The sequence below is a fragment of the Gorilla gorilla genome, chromosome 4, assembly GCF_029281585.2.
Source record: "Gorilla gorilla gorilla isolate KB3781 chromosome 4, NHGRI_mGorGor1-v2.1_pri, whole genome shotgun sequence".
Taxonomy (NCBI): domain Eukaryota; kingdom Metazoa; phylum Chordata; class Mammalia; order Primates; family Hominidae; genus Gorilla; species Gorilla gorilla.
Genome location: NC_073228.2, coordinates 155,241,552 through 155,268,713, shown reverse-complemented (window position 1 = coordinate 155,268,713; position 27,162 = coordinate 155,241,552). Strand labels below are relative to the sequence as shown.

The following is a 27,162-nucleotide window of genomic DNA, read 5'->3' as shown; positions in this document are numbered from 1 at the left end:
AATTAATCTACCATTCTGGGATCTGGAGAATGGTGGCCCTCTTCTCACAGCTCCACTAGACAGTGTCCCAGTGGGAACTCTGTGTGGGGGCTGCAACCCCACATTTCCCTTCCTCACTGCCCTAGCAGAGGTTCTCCATGAGGGCCCCTCCTCTGCAGCAAACTTCTGTCTGGACACCCAGGCATTTCCATACATCCTCTGAAATCTAAGCAGAGGTTCCCAAACCTCAGTTCTTGACTTCTGTGCACCTGTAGGCCCAACACCACATTTAAGCTGTCCATGCTTGGGGCTTGCACCCTCTTAAGCAATGACCTGAGCTCTATGTTGGCACCTTTTAGCCATAGCTGGGGTGCAGTCCACCAAGTCTTGAGACTTCACAAAGCAGTAAGGCCCTAGGCCTGGCCCACAGAACCATTTTACCCTCCTAGGCCTCCAGGCCTGTGATGAGAGGGGCTGCCATGAACACATCTGACATGCCCTGGAGATGTTTTCCCCATTGATTTGGTGATTAACATTTGGCTCCTTGTTGCTTATGCAAATTTCTGTAGCCAGCTTGAATTCCCCCCACCAAAACTGGTTATTCTTTTCTATTGCATTGTCATGTTGCAAATTTTCTGAACTTTTATGCTCTGCTTCCCTTTTAAATATAAGTTTCAATTCCAAACCATCTCTTTATGAATGCATAAAGCTGAATGCTTTTAAGAGCACTCTAGTTACCTCTTGAGTGCTTTGCTGTTAGAAATTTCTTCCACCAGATACCCTAAATCATCTCTCTCAAGTTTAAAGTTCCACAGATCTCTAGGGTGGGGGCAAAATGCTGCCAGTCTCTTTGCTAAAACATAGCAAGAGTAACCTAGGCCTAGGAGGAAAAAATGGTTTCGTGGGTAGGGCCCAAGGCCTTGGTGCTTTGTGCAGTCTCAGGACATAGTGCCCTGTGTCCCAATTCCCAACAAGTTTCTCATCACCATCTGAGACCACCTCAGCCTGGACTTCATCGTCCACATCACTGTCAGTATTTTGGTCAAAGCAATTCAACAAGCCTCTAGGAAGTTCCAAACTTTCCTACATCTACCTGTCTTCTTCTGAGCCCTCCAAACTGTTCCAACTTCTGCCCATTATTCAGTTCCAAAATAATTTCCACATTTTCAAGTATCTTTATAGCAGTGCCCCACTACCTTGGTACCAATTTACTGTATTAGTTCGTTTTCATACTGCTATGAAGAACTGCCCAAGACTGGGTAATTAATAAAGGAAAGAGGTTTAATTGACTCACAGTTCAGCATGGTTGGGGAGGCCTCAGGAAGCACACAATCATGGCAGAAGGCAAACAGGAAGCAAGGCACCTTCTCCACAAGGTGGCAGGCAGGAGAAGTGCTAAGCGAAGTGGGGAAGAGCCCCTTATAAAACCATAGGATCTCACGAGAACTCACTCACTATTATGAGAACAGCATGGGGGAAATGTCCCCAGTGATTGAATTACCTGCACCTGGTCTCTCCTTTGACATGTGGGGATTATGGAGATTTTGGGGTTTACAATTCAAGATGAGATTTGGGTGGAGACACAAAATCTAACCATATCACCTGATCATCCTGGATTATCCTGAGTGTGGATGGACAGATTCTGGTAGCTAAAGTTTGTAGTCACCTATCTCAGCAGCCAGGGGACACCCTGACACCCTGACAACAGAGCTGTTTTGTTTTCTTCAACAGCTCTTCTTTTTCTTTAGTCTTTAGTTATTAGGTGGCAACAGACTGAATAATGAGGTTATTTCTTTGATACTGCTCTCATAGTGCAAAATAAATCATTGTCAATTTAGCAAAGGTCCAGTTTTGATAAAGCATTTACCAGCAATCATGTACAAGAAATACATTTTGGCACCACATTGTGTTGTAACTGCCCTTCGGAGTGCTCTTGGAACAATTTCCTCACTTCTATTGGCTCTGTTACTTGTGATCAAAGCAGAAAGAGTCCAGGTCCAAGGCAAGCTAGGCCCCAGGACTTGGGCAGTGGAGATCATCCAGCTCTAGTTGCTGCAGTAAGCAGGGCAGAGAAGCTAAGAGGTGCATGTAAGCACAAAGAGGACAGGATAAGGAGGCTCCTGGGATGCCTGAGATGGTTTCTGAACCTGGGCATTAGGGGATGCCAGGCAGCATGTGGGGACTTAAAGTCAGATAGACTCTGTGTACTTTCTTTTTTGTTGTTATTTTTTGAGATGGAATTTCACTCTGTCACCCAGGCTTCCAGGATGGAGTGCAGTGGCACGATCTCAGCTCACTGCAACCTCCACCTCCTGGGCTCAAGTGATTCTCCTACGTCAGCTCCCCAGTAGCTGGGATTACAGGCACCCACCACCACAGCTGGCTAATTTTTTGCATTTTTAGTAGAGACAGGGTTTCACCATGTTAGCCAGGCTGGTCTCGAACTCCTGACCTCAGGTGATCCACCCACCTCAGCCTCCCAAAGTGCTGGGATTACAGACGTGAGCCACTGTGCCCAGCCTGACTCTGTGTACTTTCTAGAAGATCAGTCTATTCATAGAGAAATGGGGCTTCATTCACTCCTTAATTCATTCATCTAGTGACTGGACAAACATCAATCGAGTAGCCACTATAGGCTGAGCATCATGCTGTGTGCTAGGAAAATAGAGACAAACAAAATAGACACAATCTCTACCTCAATGGAGTTTTATGACCTTGTAGTAGGGACAGAAAATAAATAAGAAAAGATACAAATGTATAATTATGAATTAGGATAAGAGCTGCAAAGAGGTGGGGAAAACTTCTCTGAGGAAGTGAAGTTTAAGCTAAGAGTTGAAGGGTAAGTGAGAGCTAGCCCTTTGAAGAGGGGTAGGAAGAACTTCCTAGGGAAAGGTATCAGCAAAAGACTGAGATGGAAAGAGCTCAGAGGACTGCAGGAACTGGCAGAGCAAGGAGGAGAAGTAGAAGAGAAGAATGGAAAGGTCAGCAGGAGTCGAACCACTCAGTGACTTGTAGGCAAGTTAATACATCAGAATGCTGTTCCCAGAGTAGAGGGAAGCCCCAGAAGGCTTCCAAGCATAAGAAGGACATAATACAATCAATAGTCTTCAACAGATCAGTCTAGCTGCTGTATGGGACATAGATTGAGGGGCAAGAGTGGAAGCTGATTTTTTGCATGGGGGAAGGGACAGCCAAGACCAAGCAGAGTATTCAGTGTCAAAGTCAAATCAGTCAGAATTTAGAACAGAGTCCCTCCCTCTCCAAGAAGATGAGGTTGGGTGGTGGATGATAGGAAAGGAGATCAAGGCAGGCCCTCTTGACTCCATACCTGGACGCAAAGGCTCTGCCTGGAAACATACCTGGACATAAATGTAATGAGCCTGCCAGGGTATTCCTGCCCCTTCTGGAGCTGGAGGAGGTCTGAGGCTACAAGCCAGGCTTCTATCTGTGGCTGTGAGAAGTGAGGGCGTCAGATAAATGAGGTAAGGCTGGAGCTGAAAACACCAGCACATCAGATGGCCACATATTCACTTTCCCTTCTGTCTTTTTATAACAATCTTCTCCCAATGCCCAGGGACATTGTGTTCTTCCTGACTGTGGACCAGCTGGGCTTCTGCTGTTGTTCCTGATGTTTCTGGCAGATAACCTCAAACAAGCAGGGCAGAGAACTCAAGCAGAAATACAAGATGGCACGAGATAGCCCAGCTTGAGTTTTAAGCAGCTCCATCCAAATCAACCAAGTTTGTGAAAGCCTGTGAAATTCAGCCTTTGCTTAGGACACTCCAGGTCCTTCTCTCTGAGCAACAACAGATGAAACAGGATATTTTTTCAACTTGAAAATTGTCAATATCTCCTTATTGGACAAGATATATTCCAAATACCTTAATCCGGCACACAAGACCCTAGGTGCTCTCATCCCTACCTGCCCTCCAGCCTGATCTTTTACTTCTCTCTATATGCTTCAACACATCTGGGCTATCTATCATTCTCAAATAGATTGTGCATTTTCCCAACACTGAGCCCTTACTTATGCTGTTTTTCCTATAGGTAACATGCTCCCTTCTTGTCTCTCATCTCCACGTATCCAAATCACACCCATCCTAAATGCTCACCTCCTCTGGGTATCGTTCCCTGAGTCACACAGCGGAATCACTACCTTATTTTTCTCTTCTTAATTTAATCCTACTGTTTAAATATATTTATAGTTTTTCTTGAATACAGTTATGTCTTCTTTATAGCTAGCCTGTGAGCTCACAGAGGGTAGACAAGTTGCTTTGGAGCTCTTAAAACAAAGTAAGTACTCGGCAAGTATTTGTTATATGTGTATTTTGAGCAAATAGGTCTGTACATTCTAGTGCTTGAAGAATTTCAAGTGGTATAGCCACTTAAGGCAGGCCACAAAGCACTGTGTTCACTTAGATCTTATGTTTGTAAATATATTATGTTGGCATATGTATATATATACATATATATACATGTATAAATAAATATAATATCTACTGCCAATATATAATATACCTTTCTGAAATGAATCTACAGGTGCATCTTTTATCTTCATTTTAAACTCTTGTTTATTTTTTATGATGTCTCTTGAGTGATACAAAATCTTCATGGTTGGTTTCTTCCCCTCAGTACACAAAAGCAACACAGCTCTTTCTTAAACAAAAGCAAACAATAGCATGAGACTATAAAATATAAAAGGTCTCCATAAATTTCTCCTCCTGCAAAAACACACATTAAAAGTTATGTTACCATCAGTAAAATGAGGGAATAAAAAATAAAAAGGCGAAAGTTATGTGAATAGTTTTTCAGTTTTTTTCATAAATATTCAAACATGCATATATAATAATTTTTCAGACTATGATATTGATATGCTATTTGCTTTTTTTCATGCTTAATGATATATCATGGACTCACTATATATAATTTATTCACCAAGTCCTTAAGGACAGACATTTTGGTTATTTCCATTTTATTTTATGTTATTGATATCATAAACAATACAAAAAACTCTGTAAAGAGTCTCCAAAGATAATTTTTCTCTCTTTATATTTTATATTTGCTTCTTTATATTTTCACCATCATAAAACAAAATCCATATTTGGAAAAAAAAAGATGCCTAGGTCATCTCTCCGTCCCTGTTCAGAATTTCACCACTCTCTTTCAATGAATGAATTAATTCATTGAACAAATACATATTGAATATCTATCCTTGAGCTGGCCACTGTGCTGGTAATACAGCCGTGAACAAATCAGATAAAGTTCCTGCCCTCAGACACTTACATTCTAGTGGGAAAGATAAACATTTAGCAATAATCATGCTAGTGTAAAATGACAAAGCATGATAAGTCCTGTTGAGGCAATGGACTGGTGCTATAAGAGTAGGGGTCTGATGGAGTTTGGAGGGAACATTGTCTCTGAAGGCTGAGCAGTCACTAAGAAGGGAATTTTGGGAGACAAGGTTTTTGGCAGTGAGAAAATCTCCAGAGGCTGTGCTTTTAAGGTCTGAAGATGACAGGAATGGCTGGAGGACATAGGGATGGGAACAGGCAGGTCGCAGCTAAGGTTCACATCATCCTTTTTTATCCATAGGTGATCAAGACAACTGATGAGATCATAGCTGACTGCCAGGGCAGAGGCGTGGCGATTCCCACACCCACCGTGGATGCCACATCTACACAGTGTTCACATTTCCCTTGCTGGTGCTGCTGGTGTTCCTCCAGAGCCTCTGTGCGCTGCCTACCTTCTAGATGCTGAACAAAGTCTTCACGCTGGGAAGCCTCGTCCTCATCCTCCAGCATCTCCTCCAGGTAGATTCCCCACCCCATGCAGTCACCTTGAGAAGGGTGTGCGTGTGTATGTGTGTGTATGTAGAACAAAGCCTGGAAACACATCCTCCAGATTGTCAATGATTTCCTCTAGAGAGGGAAAGTTCAGGTTGTTGTATATTTTCCTATATGTGTCTCTATTGTTTGACATATATATGGAATTATCACACAGAAAATTTCTGCATAATGCCCAAACTCCGGGGAATGAATATATCTCTCTCATTATAATTTTTCCCCATGTTTATATAGGAAATATTTACATTTCTGTCCCCAAATGCAATATAACATATTTAACAAAACAACCCGTGGGAAATATCTTGAGACATTCCTTACATTGTCTTACCTTACAGATTTAGTTAAATGTTAGGACCCACACAGACAGTTTGGAAAGAGAACAAGCATCCACAAAGAGGATGTGGAGGATGTTTGCAGACAAAAGCAATTTCTTGTGACAACCATATTCATTTGTGTTTAGTATCAAGTTTTAAGCATTCATAGACTAACGTCATAGTTTGTTGCTTACATACAGGCATTTTATTTGTTTTAGTTACAACTTAAGAAATGGTTGAGTATTTGGGGTGGATGTTCATGTCACAATTTCTCCTATTTAAAATAGTAGGAACTTGGTTATCAGTGTTTTTGCCCAGATCATCAGATTTTTAGAGCATATTAATGCTATGAAGGAGGTTTGGTTTGGTTTTGTTTCAACAAGCAGGTATTTTCTTATCCGTGGGAAAAACTGTACTAAGGACCCTTGTTCAACTCAAGTTGAAGTAACTGGGGGAAAAAGAGACTATTAGAAAGATTCTGGGAGGTGTCAAGGAACAGTCAAGCCCTAAAAGGATCCTGAGGCAGTCAGTCTTTGCAGGTCACCCCAACCCAGGGGTGGACCCCCATTAGGGCTCCCGAAGCCTTTGCTCAGTTTGGCTCTGTGTATTGGCTTTATACCTCTCTCTTGATGTGAGCTGGCTCTGTCCACAGCTTCTGAGTTTTACATTTTACAATTTAGCCACCAGAAGGAGACTAATCTGATGTTCTCTCAGGTCTCAAAATTTCAGGAAAGGAATTCATTGGTTCAGCTCAGGTCAGGTGCCACCCCTGGATCAATCTCCTATAGTTGGGGGCAACACCAATAGAAACTATACCTGATACAGAAGGAGTTCAGGTCAGTTAAGGCATGTGGGTGATGGTTGCTGAGCAGATCATCCTGTAGGTATCCATGACAAAGCCTTGAAGAAATAAGATAAATCAGGAGTAAATATTTCTCCTTCTGCTTTGCTCATTTATGAGGCACAAATCTTCCTCCTGACACCCACCATGGATGAGAATCAACGGATAGGTTTGAAATGTGAATATGAGTCCTAGCTTTGCTACTTATAAGCTCTGTGACCCTGGATAAGTCACACTTTTAAAATAAGGCTAATAACTTCTCTCTTGATAGGCTGTTTTGGTGTAAAACTACAAGTGAGAACACAGTAGTTCTTAGAGTCAGCAGAATGGGTACAAGTATAGACTTTAGACCAGTGGTTCTTAATTGGAAATGACTTTGCTCTCCAGTGGACATTTGGCAATTGCTGGAGATATTTTTCGTTGTCACAACTGGGCAGAGCGGATAGAAGCAAGAGATGCTGTAAAATAGCCTGCAATGCACAGGACAGTCCCTCCCAACCAAGAATTATCTGGCCCTGAATGTCAAGAGTGCCAAGGTTGAGAAACTCTACTCTGGAGCCAAGTTACCAGAATTCTGATTACAGCTCCACCATTTCAAACTTTGGCAAGTTATCTCTGTGCCTCAATTTTCCTAAGTGGAAAAGGAGACAATGCTAATACCTATCTCCGAAACCTATTGTTAAAATCAAATGGATTTATTCATGTAAAGGGCTTAGGATTCTGCCTGGTATATAGTGAGTGCTCCCTAAACAAATGCAAGCTGTTATTTCCCCAAAACCTGGATGAGCATCAGAATCACCTTGAGATTTTGCTTAATAACAGATTCCCAGGCTCTGCTTTGGTTGTCTTGGATCTGAATCTGTGGAATTCAGAACCCAGGAAACTTCCTGTAGAAATACATTTCCCCAGCTGATTTGGCTGATCAGCCAAGTACAGAGATGCTGTGAATCCTTGCTTTGCAGAGTGTGGCCTTTGGACCAGCGCAATCGAACTACTCAAAGTCTGATGTGCACACAAATTTCCTGGGGGCCTTGTTACAATGCAGATTCTGAGTCAGGAGGTCCAGGGTGGGGCCTGAGATTCTGCATTCCTGACAAGCCTCTAGGTAATGCTGATGCTGCTGGTTCACAGCCCACATTTTGAGTCAAAAGCTCCAAAGCACTTTGTACATGTATGTTGTGGTTTCCATGCCCTCAATAATGTGAGGAGACCAAAACGCCTGTTGAACACTTGGTTATCAGTGTTTTGGAGATCAAGAAATGAGATCAAATAGTTGCCACTGTTTCTTCTTTTTGATAGTCAAAAGCAATGTAAGTAAAAGGAGGCTTGATGCAGACTCCTCAGATAGTCTTTGCCTCCTGAGGGCCCTCCCGCCTGAGCAACAATGAAAATCTATCCCCTCCACCCCAACCAGATGCAGTGGTTCATGAATGCCTGTAATCCTAGCACTTGGGAGGCTGAGGCTGGTGGATCATTTGAGCCCAGGAGTTCAAGACCAGAGTGGAAAACGTGGCAAAACCCTGTCTCTACCCAAAACACAAAAAATTGTCTAGGCGTAGTGGCATGCACCTGTAGTCCCAGCTACTTCAGAGGCTGAGGTGGGAGGATCACCCTGAGCCTGGGAGGTTGACGCTGCAACGAGCCATGATCACACCACTGCACTCCAGCCTGAGCAACACAGTGAGACATTGTCTCAAAGAAAAAAAAAAAAAAAAAGAGGAAAGAAAAGAAAAGAAAAAAAAAATCACCCTCACCACGTTTCACTCCAGGAAGTCATTCACTTACTACTCCCCTGGTTGGAAAAGTTTCTAACTGTTCTCAGAAAAAACAAACAAACAAACAAATCCTTCCTGGAAACCAGTTGCTATAAATATCCTGTAGGTCATCCTGTTTGCAAGTGGATTTTTATTGGTGTTTCTTTCCATGGCTGATATCTCTTTAAAAGCATTGTTCTCCAGCTGTCAGTCCTCGTCAGACTCCAGAATTCTGCATTCTTACAGAAGCAGAGATAGGGCTGGACTTACAAGTCATTTAATTCAGTGGTTTTTCAAGGTGCATTTCCATGCTTCTGGTGGTGTATGTAATAAATTTGGGGAGGGGACATACAATGTTTGTTTTCTTAATTACATATTTGTAGTATGTATGTATATTCTCTTCTATTAATGGAAATGAGAGAATTGCATCATAATGCTTCTTTGTAAAATTAATCTAATGTTAAAACACTGACTTGGCCGGGCACGGTGGTTCATGCCTGTAATCCCAGAACTTTAGGAGGCCGAGGCGGGCAGATCACAAGTCAGGAGTTCAAGACCAGCCTGGCTAATATGGTGAAACAAAAATTAGCCAGGCGTGGTGGTGTGTGCCTGTAGTCCCAGCTGCTTGGGAGGCTGAGGCAGGAGAATCACTTGAACCCGGGAGGCAGAAGTTGCAGTGAGCCAAGATCGCACCACTGCACTCCAGCCTGGGTGACAGAGTGAGATTCTGTCTCAAAAAACAACAGCAGCAGCAAACAAAAACAAAAAAAACACTGACTTGATGAGAAAAATACAATAAATGACTGAAGATATGCTGTTTTAGTTCAACTTTCTTACTTTATGGAAGGAGAACCTAAAGCTAGAGTGACCGTGAGCCTCGATTTCCTTATCCTTAAAATGAAGATAATAATCCCTGCTTTGTAGGGTTGTGGCGAGAAGTAAACAGCGCATTTAAAGCACTAGCACAGTGCCTGGCCCATCACAAGAACCTAAAAAATGTTCACTGCTTATATTATCTTATTAGAGGAGGAACTTTATTATGATAATCACTGTTAGCCTTCCTGGGCTTCAGGTTCCCAGGCGTAAAATGAAGCATCAGACCAGAGGATTTCTAAGGACCTTCCTTCTCCTTTCCTAAGCATCTCTGGTCATCCAGCATTCTCATTCTCTCATTGACCCCAAAAATTGGCTCCAGAGAACGGCAGAGGGCAGAAGGCCAACTTTCATCCCCAGACCCAACACCCCACTGTATTATATACATGGAGAAACTGAGGTTTAAATGCTTGTGTGGCCCTAATGAGAGGTGAAGCCAGCTGGGCTTCTGGGTTGGGTGGGGACTTGGAGAACTTTTCTGTCTAGCTAAAAGATCGTAAATGTACCAATCAGCGCTCTGTGTCTAGCTAAAGGTTTGTAAACACACCAATCAGCACTCTGTAAATATGCACCAATCAGTGCTCTGTGTCTAGCTAATCAGGTGGGGACTTGGAGAACTTTTCTGTCTAGCTAAAGGATTGTAAATGCACCAATCAGTGCTCTGTGTCTAGCTAAATGTTTGTAAGCACACCAATCAGCACTCTGTAAATATGCACCAATCAGTGCTCTGTGTCTAGCTAATCAGGTGGGGACTTGGAGAACTTTTCTGTTCAGCTAAAGGATTGTAAATGCACCAATCAGTGCTCTGTGTCTAGCTAAAGGTTTGTAAACGCACCAATCAGCACTCTGTAAAAACACACCAATCAGCACTCTGTGTTTAGCTAAAGGTTTGTAAACGCACCAATCAGCACTCTGTAAAAATGGACCAATCAGCAGGACGTGGGTAGGGCCAAATGAGGGAATAAAAGCTGGCCACTAGAGCCAGCAGCAGCAACCCGTTCGGGTCCCCTTCCAAGCTGTGGAAGCTTTGTTCTTTTGCTCTTCACAATAAATCTTGCTGCTGCTTACTCTTTGGGGCCATACTACCTGTATGAGCTGTAACATTCACTGCAAAGGTCTGCAGCTTCACTCCTGAAGTCAGCAAGACCATGAACCCACTGGGAGGAACAAACAACTCTGGATGCGCCACCTTTAAGAGCTGTAACACTCACTGCAAAGGTCTGCAGCTTCACTCCTGAAGTCAGCAAGACCACGAACCCCCAGAAGGAAGAAACTCTGGACACATCTGAACATCTGAAGGAACAAACTCCGGACACACCATCTTTAAGAACTGTAACACTCACCGCGAGGGCCCATGGCTGCATTCTTGAAGTCAGCAAGACCAAGAACCCACCAGAAGGAACCAATTCTGGACACACTAGAACTGAGCCTCTCTCACTCTCAGTTCCCCTCTGAGCCTGAGAGTTTCCTGCTGCTGCTGTCTTCTTAAAGAAACAAAGTCCACCCACCAAAGGATGAAGGTCAGCAGAAAGTTCAGCCCATTGTGGAGCTCTGCTAGCTGGCTGTTTCACTTTTTGCTTTATTTCCACTGGGTTTTCTCAAGTCCAGTTTTAAGGTAGCCATTACCATTTTTCCTGTGTTTCTCTTTCAAGAAATCCCAGACGCCAGCAGTCTGCCCCTAGTGGCAAACTGGAAGACCTAGTCCCTGTTCTTTGGGACAACTGTCTTTGCCTTTGAAGGTACTGAAGTGGTAAGTTTTGAGATAGAATGAGTGCCCCCATCCCCTATGCAGAGTGAAGAAGGTGCATGGGGTAGATAAAGAGCACTGGCTCTGGAGCCTGACAGGCATGGATTTGAATACTGTTTTTTTTTTCATCCTTTCAAGCTATTGGATCTTGGACAGCTGTTTTAAAATCTCTCTGAATCCACAGACATACTTCACAGCCTGCTCTGACTCTGCCAAGCTCAGAGGACCTGCAGGTTTCTAGGGACCTGCAGGTTTCCTGGTGACCTAACCTTCAGCTCAAGCCATCCCAAGAGAGGAAGGTGTGCACACTGCCAGGGCCCTTCCTGGGGCTAAGGAAATGCATGTGCAGCACCAGTGATTGGAGGGGGCACTCCTAATGCCCAGGAAGAGACTTGTTGAAGGGATCATCTTTTACCCTCTCATCCCCCTTTCCTAGAGTGCTGCTGCAAAGGCACTGAAACACAAAAGAGGCACGCAGTTGAGTAACAGCCTATCTGTAAGCCCTCACTCTTAAGCACTATCTACTGGGTTGCAGCCTGAACTGTACTACCAAAGATAAATTTCTTCACCAAGCCACATCTGTAAAACCCAATGTAGGTAAATAACCAAAACTAAGGAAGCCAAACAGAGTCTTGGCCCTCTAAAAGCACCCAGAAATGAAGCCAATCAACTATACACAATGTATACTACAGTCAAACCCCCAAGAGTAAAAAAGAACACAGAAACAAAAAGCCCCATCCAAATAACAGCAAATTCAAAAAGATAAAGAAACACCAGCCCCCTAAGATGAGAAGGAATCAGCATGAGAAAAGCCAGAGCATTTTCTTACCTCTAATGGTTTTCTTATCTCTAAAGGTTCACACTAGCTCCCCAGCAAAGGATCCTAACTAGATTAAAATGTCTGAGATGACGGATATAGAACGGCAAGAAAGCTGAATGAGATTCAAGAGGTGTTGGGTGCAGTGGCTCATACCTGTAATCCCAGAACTTTGGGAGGCCAAGGCAGGCAGATTGTTCAGCCAGGGAGGTTGAGGCTACAGTAAGCCATGATCTTGCCATTGTATTCCAGCCTGGGTGACAGAGCAACACCCTATCTCAAAAAAAAAAAAAAGAGAAAGAGAGGGAGAGACTTAAAAGAAAGTAGCAACTCAACCCAAGGAAGTCAGTAAAGCAATTCAAGAGTTGAAAGACAACATAGCCATTTTAAGAAGGAACTAAATTATTCTGGAATTGAAAAATTTACTACAGGAATTTCAAAATACAGTTGGAAGCCTTAATAACAAACTAGACCAAGCTGAAAAAATAATTTCAGAGCTTAAAGACCAGTCTTTCAAATCAACTCAGTCCCACAAAAATAAAAGAATTTAAAAACTGCACAAAGCCTTTGGGAAATATGGGCTTATGTAAAGAGACCAAACCTACAACTCGGCATTCTTGAGAGAGAAGGAGAGAGAGTATGCAACTTGGAAAACATATTTGAGGACATAGTCAATGAAAATTTCCTCAATCTCACTAGAGAAGTCTATGTGCAAATGCAAGAAATTCAGAGAACCCCTACAAGATACTATACAAGACACACAGTCATCAGACTTTCCAAGGTCAATGAGAAAGAAAAAATCTTAAAGGCAGCTAGAGAAGAATCAGATCACTTACAAAGGCGAAACCCCATTAGGTTAAACAGTAGTTTTCTCAGCAGAAACCTTACAAGCCAGAAGTAATTAGGGGCCTATTTTCAGCATTTTTAAAGAAAAGAAATTCGAACCAAGAATTTCATATTCCACCAAACTAAGTTTCATAAGCCAAGGAGAAAGAAAATATTTTCCAGAAAAGCAAGCACTAAGGGAATTTGTTACCACTAGACCAGCCTCACAAGAAATCCTTAAGGGAGTTCTCAACATGGAAATGAGAGAATGATACTAGCTACCACAAAAACACACTTAACTACATTGCCCACAGACCCTATAAAGCAACTACCCAATCAAGGCTACAAAGTAACCAGCTCACATCATGACAGGATCAAAATCTCACCTATCAATATTAACCTTGAATGTGAATGGTCTAAACACCTCACTTAAAAGGCACAAAGTGGGAAGTTGGATTAAAAATTAAGACTTAAACATCTACTGTTTTCAAGAGACCCATTTCACATGTAAGGACATCCATAGGCTCAAAGTAAAGAGATGGAGAAAGGTCTATCACACAAACAGAAAACATAAAAGAGCAAGGATCACTATTCTAATATCAGATAAAACAGACTTAAAACCAACAGCAGTAAAAAAAGGGCAAAGAAGAGAATTACATAATGATAAAGAGTTCAATTCAAAAAGAAGACTTACTATCCTAAATACATTCACACCCAATATTGGAGCACCTGGATTCATATAACAAGTACTTCCAGACCTATGAAAACACTTAGCCACACAGTAATAGTGGGAGTCTTTAATACCCCACTCACAGTGTAAGACAGATCATCTTACTGTCTGTCTTACAGTAAGGAGAAGACTAACAAATTCTGGACTTAAATTTGACCCCTGACCAATTGGACCTTGTAGACATCTACAGAATAATCCACCAAACAACCACAGAATATACAGTCTTCTCATCTGCACATGGCACATACTCTGAGATCAACCACATGCTTGACCATAAAGCAAGTCTCAATACACTTTAAAAGACAGAAATTATACCAAGCATACTCTTGGGCCACAGTGGAATAAAAATAGAAATCAATACCAAGAAGATATCTCAAAATCACACAATTCCATGGAAACTAAGCAACTTGCTCCTAAATGACTTTTGGGTAATGTATTAGCCCATTCTTGCACTGCTATAAAGAAATACCTGAGACTGGGTAATTTTTAAGAAAAAAGGTTTTATTGGCTTATGGTTCTACAGGCTGTACATTGCTTCTGGGGAGGCCTCAGGGAACTTTTACTCATGGCAGAAGACAAAGCTGGAGCAGGCAGGTCACACGGAAAGAGCACAAGCTTGGTGCTGGGAGCAGGGGGAGGTGCCACACACTTTTAAATGGCAAGATCTTACGAGAACTAACTCATTATTGCAAGAATAGTACCAAGGGGATGGTACTAAACCATTCATGAGAAATTCATTCTCATGATTTAATCACCCCCACCAGGCCCCACATTCAACACTGGGGGGATGACAATTGAACATGAGATTTAAGTGGGGACACAAATCCAAACCATATCAGGTAAACAACAAAATTAAAGCAGAAATCAAAAGATTCTTTGAAATAGATGAAAACAGTGACACAACATAGCAACATCTCTGGGGTGCAGCAAAAGCAGTGTTGAGAGGAAAGTTTTTAGCACTAAATGCCTACACCAAGAAGCTAGAAAGATCTCAAATTAACACTCTAACATTGCACCTAGAGGAACTAGAGAAACAGAAACAAACTAACCCCAAAGCTAGCAGAAGAAAAGAAATAACTAAAATCAGAATGGAACTAAACAATATTGAGACCCCAAAAATCCATACAAAGGATCAATGAAGCCAAAAGTTGATTTTTTGAGAGGATAAACAAGATTGATAGACCACTAGCAAGATTAATAATGAAAAAGAGAGAAGACCCAAATAAGCACAATCAGAAATAATAAAGGTGAAATTACAACCAATCCCACAGAAATACATATGATCCTCAGAGATTATTATGAACACCTCTACATACACAAACTAGAAAATCTAGAGGAAACTGATAAATTCCTAGAAACAAAACACCATCCAAGATTTATTCAGAAGGAAATTGAGACTCTGAACAGACCAACAATGAACTTCAAAATTGAACCAGCATTCAGAAAAACCTACCAACCAATGAAATGGTTGGTTTTATTTGACCCTAGACCAGATGGATTTACAGCCAAATTCTATTAGATGTACAAAGAATAGCTGGTACCAATCCTACTGAAACTATTCCGAAAAATTGATGAGAGACTCCTCCCTAACTCATTCTATATAGTCAGTATCATACTGATACTAAAACCTGGCAAAGACACAATGAAAAAAGAAAATTACAGGCCAATATCCCTAACGAACATTGACACAAAAATCCTCAACAAAATACTAGCAAATCAAGTACAGCACACATCAAAGATTAATTCACCAGGATCAACTAGACTTTATTCCTGGGATGCAAGGTTGGTTCAGCACACACCAACCAATAAATGTTATTCACCAAATAAATAGAATAGAATTAAACATAAAAACCATATGATCATCTCAATTGATGCAGAAAAAGCTTTTGATAAAATCCAACATTGTTTCATAATTTAAAACCTTCAATAAACTAGGCATCGGAGGAATATGTCTCAAAATAATAAAGCCATCTGTGATAAACCCACAGCCAGCATCATCCTGAATGGGCAAAAGCCGAAAGCATTCTCCTTAAGAACTGGAACAAGACTAGTATGCCCATTCTCACCACTCCTATTTAACATAGTATTGAAGTCCTAGCCAGAGCAATCAGACAAGAGAAAGAAATAAAAGGCATCCAAATAGGAAAATAAGTCAAATTATCTCTCTTTGCCAACTATATGATTCTACACATAGAAAACCCTAAAGACTGCCAAAAGGCTCTTAGAAGATTTTAAAATACAAAATCAATGTACAAAAATCAGTTGCATTTCTATACATTGATAATGTTTAAGCTGACAGCCAAATCAAGAACACAATTCCATTTACAATAGCCACAAAAAGAATAAAATACCTAGGAACAGATCTAACTAAGGAGGTGAATGGTTTCTACAAGGAGAACTACAAAACTGCTGAAAGAAATCATAAATGACACAAACAAATGGAAAAACATTCCATGCTCACAGATTTAAAGAGTCAAGATGACCATACTGCCAAAAGCAATATACAGATTCAATGCTATTCCCATAAACTACAAATTTTATTTTTCACAGAATTAGATAAAACTATTCTGAAATTCATCTGGAACCAAAAAAGAGCCCAAGTAGCCAAAGCAATCCTGAGCAAAAAGAAAAAAGGTGGAGGTATCACATTACCTGACTTCAAACTGCACTACAAGGTTACAGTAACAAAAACAGCATGGTATTGGTACAAAAACAGACCCATAGACCCATAGAACAGAACAGAGAACACAGAAATAAAGCCACGCACCTACAACCAACGGATCTTTGACAAAGTTGACAAAATTAAGGAATGGGCAAAGGACTCCCTATTCAATAAATAAGTGGTGCTGGGATAACTGGCTAGAACATATGCAGAAGAATAAAACTGGACTCCATACCTATCACTATATACAAAAATTAGCTCCAGATGGATTAAAGCTTTAAATGTAGGACCTGAAACTATAAAAATCATAGAAGAAAACCTAGGAAATACCATTCTAGGCATTGGCCTTGACAAAGAATTTATGACTAAGCCCTCAAAAGCAATTACAACAAAAACAAAAATTGACAAGTGAGACCTAATTAAACTAAAGAGCTTCTGCACAGCAAAATTAACTGTCAACAGGATAAACAAACAACCTACAGAATGGGAGAAAATATTCACAAACGATGCATCCAACAAAGATCTAATATCCAGAATGTATAAGGAACTTGAATAATTCAACAAGCAAAAGAACTAAATAACCCCATTAAAAAGTAGGCAAAAGACATGAACAGACACTTCTCAAAAGAAGACATTACAAGTGGCCACCAAACATGAAAAAACGCTCAACATCACTAATCAGAGAAATGCGAATCAAAACCACAAAGAGCTACCATCTCACACCAGTCAGAACGGCTATTATAAAAAAGTAAAAAAACAAAACAAAAAACGGGTATTGGCAAGGCTGTGGAGAAAAGGGGATACTTATACACTGTTGGTGGAAATGTAAATTAGTTCAGTCACTGTGGAAAGCAGTTTGTAAATTTCTCAAAAAACTAAAAATAGAACTACCATTCGAGTCAGCAATCCCACTACTGGGTATATACCAGAGGAAAATAAATCATTCTACCAAAAAGACACATGCATGCATATGTTCAACACAGCACTGTTCACAATAGCAAAGACATGAAATCAACCTAGATGTCCATCAGTTGTGAATTGGATTTTAAAAAAGTGGTACATATACCACATGGAATACTATGCGGCCATAAAAAGAATGAAATCATATTCTTTGCAGCAACATGGATGTAGCTGGAGGCTATTATCCTAAGCAAATTAACTCAAAAACTGAAAACCAAATACCACATATTCTCACTGATAAGTGGGAGCTAAACATTGGGTACTCATGGACATAAAGATGGGAGCAGTAGACACTGGGAACTACTAGACGGGGGAGCAAGGGGAGCAAGGGTTGAAAAACCACCGATTGGGTACTAAGATCATTACCTGGGTTATGGGATCGTTCATACCCTAAACCTCAGCATCATAATAATATACCCATGTAACAAACCTGCACATGTACCCCCTAAATTTAAAAGTCAGAAATTAAATAAATAAATAAAAACCTCTTTGAGACTCACTCTCATCTGTAAAACGGGGATTATAATACCTACGAAGCATGGATGTTGTAACAACTCAAAGAAACAAGGAAGGCAAAATGATTAGCACATTGCCAGGCACAAAGTAAACAATGATTATTATTATTTTGCTTCATGATCCCTTACTATGTGTATGCAAAATATGCTAATGTGCTAGAGAAAATATCTGATAGAAAGCTGTGGAATGTTGGGCAAATCTTCTCTTTTCAGTGGGTCTCATTTTATTCATCTGTAAAATGAGGGAACTGAAAATCTCTGTATGACAATCCCTGCCAACAAGTCACCCTATTTACACACTATGATGTTCATATTTAAAATTACTATTTAATCGGGTATGGCCTCATCAGCATATTTGGGAGCTACAGCTATTTTAATCCAGCATGAGAAAAATTACTAAAAGTCAGCACTAAAAGGAGTTTAGCAGTGGTTTTCAAATATTTCTTATCCTCTGAACCTTTCGAATTAAATCACAAAAAGAACAAAGTATTTAAAATAAATCAGGGTTATTCTTACATAGCTCAGAAAAAATACACACATCCCTCAAACATATATGTATGGGGATATAAATATATATGTACATTACGGTGGCTCACGCCTATAATCCCAGCACTTTGAGAGGCCGAGGTGGGCAGATCACCTGAGGTCAGGAATTCGAGACCAGCCTGGACAACATGGTGAAACCCTGTCTCTACTAAAAATACAAAAATTAGCCAGGTGTGGTGGTACACATCTGTAATCCCATCTACTTAGTAGGCTGAGGCAAGAGAATCGCTCGAACCTGGGAGATGGAGGTTGCAGTGAGCCGAAATCGCACCACTGCACTTCAGCTCGGGTGATAGAGTAAGACTCTGTCTCAAAAAAAAAAAAAAAAAGTTACATATATATATATTTACACACACACTCATATATATATATATACACACACACATTAAAATACACACATGCAGACGAGAAGGAGAATATAATAAAGCAAATGTGCTAATCTTTGGGGAACTGGCAAAAAGCATATGGAAATTCTTCGTACTATTCTTCCAACATTTCTGTAAGTCTGAAATATTTCAAAATAAAGTGATCATAATTTTCTCCTCAATTTGAAGTGGTGCCCACATCCGTGCACAGATAATGAAGCCAAGGGCTAGAAGTGACATGATTGTCCAAGAGCATGTGTTAAATTCCAAAGCCAGGGCTTGCACCTGCACCCACCAGCTCCCAGACCAATTCATTTCCCACTCAAATTCTTCTCTGGTCTTCCCCTCTTGCTCTTTTTAAACAGTTTTCCTTTTAGTTCTCTTTTAACAAGACTGAATCATAGGGAGCTGATGGTCCCACATTACCACACTGGAACACAGAATCACAGATCATGAGCAGCTGGGGCTGGAATAAAGGATGAGCAATTGGAGCTTTTTCTAGACAACCATCTCAAGCCACAAATAAGGAAACAGGTTTCTTCAGTTCTGGTTCCAGTACAATATCTACTCCTTTTCCATCCTTTGTTCAGGAGCTGCTATATATTCTGATACATATGATACTTTCTTCTTAACACCCCAAGCAAAAGGAATCCAAAATTATATTTCAGCCCACACACCTGCATTACTGCGGGTCACCTTACACCTGAAATTGGGATGGTGCTCTTCCTGGTGGGCTGAGCATAGAAACAGAACTCCTGCAAAGACACCAGCTTGTACATTCTAATTGCCATTTTCCATAACAAAAATTATAATAATGATGATAGTCCTTACCCATGGGACGCAAAGCTACTTGGAGGCAGAGGTAGAGGGTGATTCCTGTTAACTCAAGGGGCAATGGTTGCTGGGTCAGTTAATCCAACGACTGTCCATGTATAATTTTTTCTTTTGAGACAGGTCTCACTCTGTCACCCAGGCTGAAGTGCAGTGGTGTGACTTTGGCTTACTATAGCCTCAACCTCCTGGGCTCAAGTGATCCTCCCACCTCAGCCTCCTGAGTAGCTGGGACTACAGGCACATGCCACCATGCTTGGCTAATTCTTATAATATTTTGTAGGGACGGGGTTTCACTACATTGCCTAGGCTGTTCTCAAACTCCTGGACTCAAGCGATCCTCCCACCTCGGCCTCCCAAAGCACTGAGATTATAGACATGAACCACTGTGCCCAGCCACATGTAATAATTTTAGTTAAATCTGGAGGCCACAGATCATTTGACTTTTTTTTTTTTTTTTTTTTTTGAGTTGGAGTTTTGCTCTTGTTGCCCAGGCTGGAGTGGGATGGCGTGATCTCGGCTCACTGCAACTTCTGCCTCCCGGATTCAAGCGATTCTCCCGCCTCAGCCTCCCCAGTAGCTGGGACTACAGGCATGCACCACCATGGTTGGCTAATTTTGTATTTTTAGTAGAGACGGGGTTTCACCATGTTGGCCCTGGTTTTGAACACCCACCTTGGCCTCCCAAAGTGCGGGATTACAGGCGTGAGCCACTGCGCCCTGCCCACTTGACATTCTTACCACTTCTCAGTAAGTCAGGCAAGATGTGGGAATATTTGAGAAGGGTGGTGAGTGGAATATCACTATAGAGTGGCTAGCAGCTTCTTCTGCCTTTTGCTCACCTTCTTGACTTTCCAAAAGCACTCACGTTCTCAGGCACATAAACCCTTTTTGTTCCGCTCCCCGCTTTGTGCTCTTATGTTAACATCCTCACTGGGAATGGGCTCCGTGTGTATGCATGGGGTGAATACAACAGAGAATGTTTGGGCCTTAAAGGCAGAGGTGGGAAGTTTTAAGTGTGAGCTTCAGCTGAGAGCTGTCTACATGGAACCAGGAGCTGGTATAACAATCATGTGCAGTATCGGGAATGAAAGTGCTTTATAAACTCCACAAACAAAATTGGGTGGTAATTGCTATTAATTTTACCAGGCCTACAGAGAAGTCCATGTGGACTGATGCTGCTCTGTCCAGAGTGCTTATGGCACACAATTCACATCACTAACAGTGATGGTGGGTCACAGAGAACTCAGATGAAAGGAGAGGTGGCCTAGCTGAGCCCTTACAGAATGCTTAAGAGTGTGACTTCTGAAGTCATTGAGACTTGGGTGCAAGTTCATGTTCCTCACTTGCTAGCTTCAAGAACTTGGGAATATTGCTTAACCTATCAAAGGCTCGGCTTCCTTACCTGTAAAATGGGATAACAGTGCCTGTTTCCTAGGGTTGTAGTCAAACAATATAAACCCAAGTACAGAGCTTAGCACAGTGCTTGTCACATAGAAGAGACTCACTAAGTTATTACCTTCCCCTTGGAAATGCAATCCCATTCATGTTTATCCCATTCATATTTAATCCCATTCATATTTAAAGAAAATTTTTATTTTCTTTAAATAAAAAGTCTAAACCAACATACTTCTTTTTTCTTGTGTGTGACCCCTAATTAATATTTGGCTACTGTAAGTCAATGGCCCTAAAGAACAGAAATCCACATTCTTGATCTAATTTATAAAGAATAAAGACTTAGAAAAATATAATGGGGTAACTTGGATTTCACTTTCTGAGTAGTTTATACCCATCATTAATAATAATAAGAGGAGGCCGGGCATGGTGGCTCACGCCTGTAATCCCAGCACTTTGGCAGGCCAAGACGGGTGGATCACAAGGTCAGGACTTCGAGACCAGCCTGGCCAATATGGTGAAACCCCATCTCTACTAAATTAGTCGGGCATGGTGGTGCACACATGCAGTCCCAGCTACTTGGGAGGTTGAGGCAGAAGAAATGCTTGAACCCGGGAGGGTGGAGGTTGCTGTGAGCCAAGATTGTGCCAAAATATATATATATGTATGATAATAATAATAATAGTAAGAAGAAGAAGGAGGAAGAATAAGTCCAGGTGCAGTGGCTCACGCCTGTAATCCCAGCACTTTGGGAGGCCACGGTGAGCAGGTCCCTTGAGGTCAGGAGTACGAGACCAGCCTGGGCAACATGGTGAGATCCCATCTCTAGTAAAAATACAAAAATTAACCAGCCGTGTTGGTGCACACCTGTAATCCCAGCTACTAAGAAGGCTGAGGCATGAGAATTGCTTGAACTCAGGAGGTGGAGGTTGCAGTGAGCCCAGATTGTGCCACTGCACTCCAGTTTGAGTGACAGAGCAAGACTCTGTCTCAAAAATAATAATAATAATAAATAAGAAAGAATAACAGTAAGTATTCACTGAGTGTTTCCTATGTCATAATTGGTTTCCAAGCATGACCTCATCCTTATCACAGCCCATCTACCACTATGTCTTGAAGACAGAGTACCAGGTACAAGAAATCCTGACATGATTTGGCCACAATCCCTAGCTTCATGGAAACGCTGATGCACACACACCAACTCACATTCCATGTGAGAGTCTCTGTGATGTGGATGAGGACTGGTGTTATAGAAACTCAAAAGGGGAGGTGGCTCCAAGATGGCCGAATAGGAACAGCTCCAGTCTACAGCTCCCAGCATGAGTGACGCAGAAGACAGGTGATTTCTGCATTTCCAACTGAGGTACCAGGTTCATCTCACTGGGGCTTGTCAGACAGTGGATGCAGGACAGTGGCTGCAGCCCACTGAGCATAAGCCAAAGCAGGGTGAGGCATCACCTCACCCGGGAAGCGCAAGGGGTCAGGGAATTCCCTTTCCTAGCCAAGGGAAGCTGTAACAGACAGCACCTGGAAAATTGGGTCACTCCCACCCTAATATTGCACTTTTCCAATGGTCTTAGCAAACAGCATACCAGGAGAATATATCCAGCACCTGGCTCGGAGGGTCCCACGCCCACAGAGCCTCACTCATTGCTAGCACAGCAGTCTGAGATCGAACTGCAAGGTGGCAGTGAGGCTGGGGGAGGGGCGCCAACCATTGCTCAGGCTTGAGTAGGTAAACAAAGCGGCCAGGAAGCTCAAATGGTGTGGAGCCCACCGCAGCTCAAGGAGGCCTGCCTGCCTCTGTAGACTCCATCCACCTCTGGAGGCAGGGCATAGCCAAACAAAAGGCAGCAGAAACCTCTGCAGACTTAAATGTCCCTGTCTGACAGCTTTGAAGAGAGTAGTGGTTCTCCCAGCACGCAGCTGGAGATCTGAGAACAGACAGACTGCCTCCTCAAGTGGGTCCCTGACCCCCGAGTAGCCTAACTTGGAGGCACACCCCAGTAGGGGCAGACTGACACCTCACACGCCCGGGTACCCCTCTGAGACGAAGCTTCCAGCGGAACGATCAGGCAGCAACATTTGCTATTCAGCAATATCCACTGTTCTGCAGCCTCCGCTGCTGATACCCAGGCAAACAGTGTCTGGAGTGGACCTGCAGTAAACTCCAACAGACCTGCAGCTGAGGGTCCTGACTGTTAGAAGGAAAGCTAACAAACAGAAAGGACAGCCACACCAAAACCCCATCTGTACATCACCATCATCAAAGACCAAAGGTAGATAAAACCACAAAGATGGGAAAAAACAGAGCAGAAAAGCTGAAAATTCTAAAAATCAGAGAGCCTCTCCCTCTCCAAAGGAGTGCAGCTCCTTGCCAGCAATGGAACAAAGCTGGACGGAGAATGACTTTGACGAGTTGAGGGAAGAAGGCTTCAGATGATCAAACTTCTCCCTGCTAAAGGGGGAAGTTCAAACCCATCACAAAGAAGCTAAAAACCTTGGAAAAAGATTAGGCAAATGGCTAACTAGAATAACCAGTGTAGAGAAGTCCTTAAATGACCTGATGGAGCTGAAAACCATGGCATGAGAACTACATGATGAATGCACCAGCTTCAGTAGCTGATTCAATCAACTGGAAGAAAGGGTATCAGTGACTGAAGATCAAATGAATGAAATGAAGCGAGAAGAGAAGTTTAGAGAAAAAAGAGTAAAAGGAAACAAACAAAACCTCCAAGAAATATGGGACTATGTGAAAAGACCAAATCTACGTCTGATTGGTGTACCTGAAAGTGATGGGGAGAATGGAACCAAGTTGGAAAATACTCTGTAGGATATTATCCAGGAGAACTTCCCTAACCTAGCAAGGCAGGCCAACATTCAAATTCAGGAAATACAGTGAATGCCACAAAGATACTCCTCGAGAAGAACAACTCCAAGACACATAATTGTCAGATTCACCAAAGTTGAAATGAAGGAAAAAATGTTAAGGGCAGCCAGAGAGAAAGGTCGGGTTACCCACAAAGGGAAGCCCATCAGACTAACAGCTGATCTCTTGGCAGAAACTCTACAAGCCAGAAGAGAGTGGGGGCCAATATTCAACATTCTTAAAGAAAAGAATTTTCAACCCAGAATTTCATATCCAGCCAAACTAAGCTTCATAAGTGAAGGAGAAATAAAATCCTTTACAGACAAGCAAATGCTGAGAGATTTAGTCATCACCAGGCCTGCCCTAAAAGAGCTCCTGAAGGAAGGACTCAACATGGAAAGGAACAACTGGTACCAGCCACTGCAAAAACATGCCAAATTGTAAAGACCATTGATGCTAAGAAGAAACTGCATCAACTGATGAGCAAAATAACCAGCTAACATCATAATGACAGGATCAAATTCACACATAACACTATTAACCCTAAATGTAAATGGGCTAAATACTCCAATTAAAAGACACAGACTGGCAAATTGGATAAAGAGTCAAGACCCATCAGTGTGCTGTATTCAGGAGACCCATCTCACGTGCAGACACACACATAGGCTCAAAATAAAGGGATGGAGGAAGAACTACCGAGCAAATGGAAAACAAAAAAAGGCAGGGGTTGCAATCCTAGTCTCTGATAAAACAGACTGTAAACCAACAAAGATCAAAAGAGACAAAGAAGGCCATTACATAATGGTAAAGGGATCAATTCAACAAGAAGAGCTAACTATCCTAAATACATATGCACCCAATACAGGAGCACCCAGATTCATAAAGCAAGTCCTTAGAGACCTACAAAGAGACTTAGACTCACACACAAGAATAATGGGAGACTTTAACACCCCACTGTCAACATTAGACAGATCAATGAGACAGAAAGTTAACAAGGATATCCAGGAATTGAACTCAGCTCTGCACCAAGTGGACCTAATAGCCATCTACAGAACTCTCCACCCCAAATCAACAGAATATACATTCTTCTCAGCACCACATCACACTTATTCCAAAATTGACCACATAGTTGGAAGTAAAGCACTCCTCACCAAATGTAAAAGAACAGAAATTATAACAAACTGTCTCTCAGACCACAGTGCAATCAAACTAGAACTTGGGATTAAGAAACACACTCAAAACCACTCAACTACACGGAAACTGAACAACCTGCTCCTGAATGACTACTGGCTACATAACAAAATGAAGGCAGAAATAAACATGTTCTTTGAAACCAATGAGAACAAAGACACAACATACCAGAATCTCTGGGACACAATTAAAGCAGCGTGTAGAGGGAAATTTATAGCACTAAATGCCCACAAGAGAAAGCAGGAAAGATCTAAAATTGACACCCTAACATCACAATTAAAAGAACTAGAGAAGAAAGAGCAAACACATTCAAAAGCTAGCAGAAGGCAAGAAATAACTAAGATCAGAGCAGAACTGAAGGAGATAAGAGACACAAAAAACCCTTCAAAAAATCAATGAATCCAGGAACTGGTTTTTTGAAAAGATCAGCAAAATTGATAGACTGCTAGCAAGACTAATAAAGATGAAAAGGAGAAGAAGCAAATAGATGCAATAAAAAATGATAAAAGGGATATCACCACCAATCCCACAGAAATACAACTACCAACAGAGAATAGTATAAACACCTCTATGCAAATAAACTAGAAAATCTAGAAGAAATGGATAAATTCTTGGACACATACACCCTCCCAATACTAAACCAGGAAGATTTTGAATCCCTGAATAGACCAATAACAGGCTCTGAAATTGAGGTAATAATTAATAGCCTACCAACCAAAAAAAGTACAGGACCAGACCAATTCACAGCTGAATTCTACCAGAGGTACAACAAGAAGCTGGTACCATTCCTTCTGAAACTATTCCAATCAATAGAAAAAGAGGGAATCCTCCCTGACTCATTTTATGAGGCCAGCATCATCCTGATACCAAAGCCGGGCAGAGACACAACAAAAAAAGAAAATTTTAGACCAATATCCCTGATGAACATTGATGCAAAAATCCTCAATAAAATACTGGCAAACTGAATCCAGCAGCACATCAAAAAGTTTATCCACCATGATCAAGTGGGCTTCATCCCTGGGATGCAAGCCTGGTTGAACAAACACAAATCAATAAACGTAATCCAGCAAATAAACAGAACCAAAGACAAAAACCACATGATTATCTCAATAGATGCAGAAAAGGCCTTTGACAAAATTCAACAGCCCTTCATGCTAAAAACTCTCAATAAATTCGGTATTGATGGGATGTATCTCAAAATAATAAGAGCTATTTATGACAAACCCACAGCCAATATCATACTCAATGGGCAAAAACTGGAAGCATTCCCTTTGAAAAATGGCACAAGACAGGGATACTCTCTCTCACCACTCCTATTCAACATAGTGTTGGAAGTTCTGGCCAGGGCAATCAGGCAGGAGAAAGAAATAAAGGGTATTCAATTAGGAAAAGAGGAAGTCAAATTGTCCCTGTTTGCAAATGACATGATTGTATATTTAGAAAACCCCATCATCTCAGCCCAAAATCTCAAGCTGATAAGCAACTTCAGCAAAGTCTCAGGGTAAAAAATCAATGTGCAAAAATCAGAAGCATTCTTACACACCAATAACAGACAGACAGCCAAATCATGAGTGAACTCCCATTCACAATTGCTTCAAAGAGAATAAAATACCTAGGAATCCAACTTACAAGGGATGTGAAGGACCTCTTCAAGGAGAACTACAAACCACTGCTCAACAAAATAAAAGAGGACTCAAACAAATGGAAGAACATTCCATGCTCATGGATAGGAAGAATCAATATTGTGAAAATGGCCATACTGCCCAAGGTAATTTATAGATTCAGTGCCATCCCCATCAAGCTACCAATGACTTTCTTCACAGAATTGGAAAAAAACGACTTTAAAGTTCATATGGAAACAAAAAAGAGCCTGCATTGCCAAGACAATCCTAAGCCAAAAGAACAAAGCTGGAGGTATCATGCTACCTGACTTCAAACTATATTACAAGGCTACAGTAAACAAAACAACATGGTACTGGTAGCAAAACAGAGATATAGACCAATGGAACAGAACAGAGCCCTGAGTAATAATACCACACATCTACAACCATCTGATCTTTGACAAACCTGACAAAAACAAGAAATGGATAAACGATTCCCTGTTT

At 41.5% G+C, this 27,162-nt stretch overlaps 1 protein-coding gene across 1 annotated transcript in view; it reads left to right on the top strand.

The window, feature by feature from the left end:
* Positions 1-5,571: 5,571 nt before the first annotated feature.
* LOC129533393 (proton-coupled amino acid transporter 1-like) overlaps positions 5,572-27,162 on the top strand; it is a 48,181-nt gene continuing 26,590 nt past the window's right edge. The window contains exon 1 of the mRNA XM_055386249.2: positions 5,572-5,789. Within this exon, the coding sequence (XP_055242224.1) occupies positions 5,645-5,789 (145 nt within the window). The 5' untranslated portion in view covers positions 5,572-5,644. The remainder of the gene's footprint in view (positions 5,790-27,162) is intronic.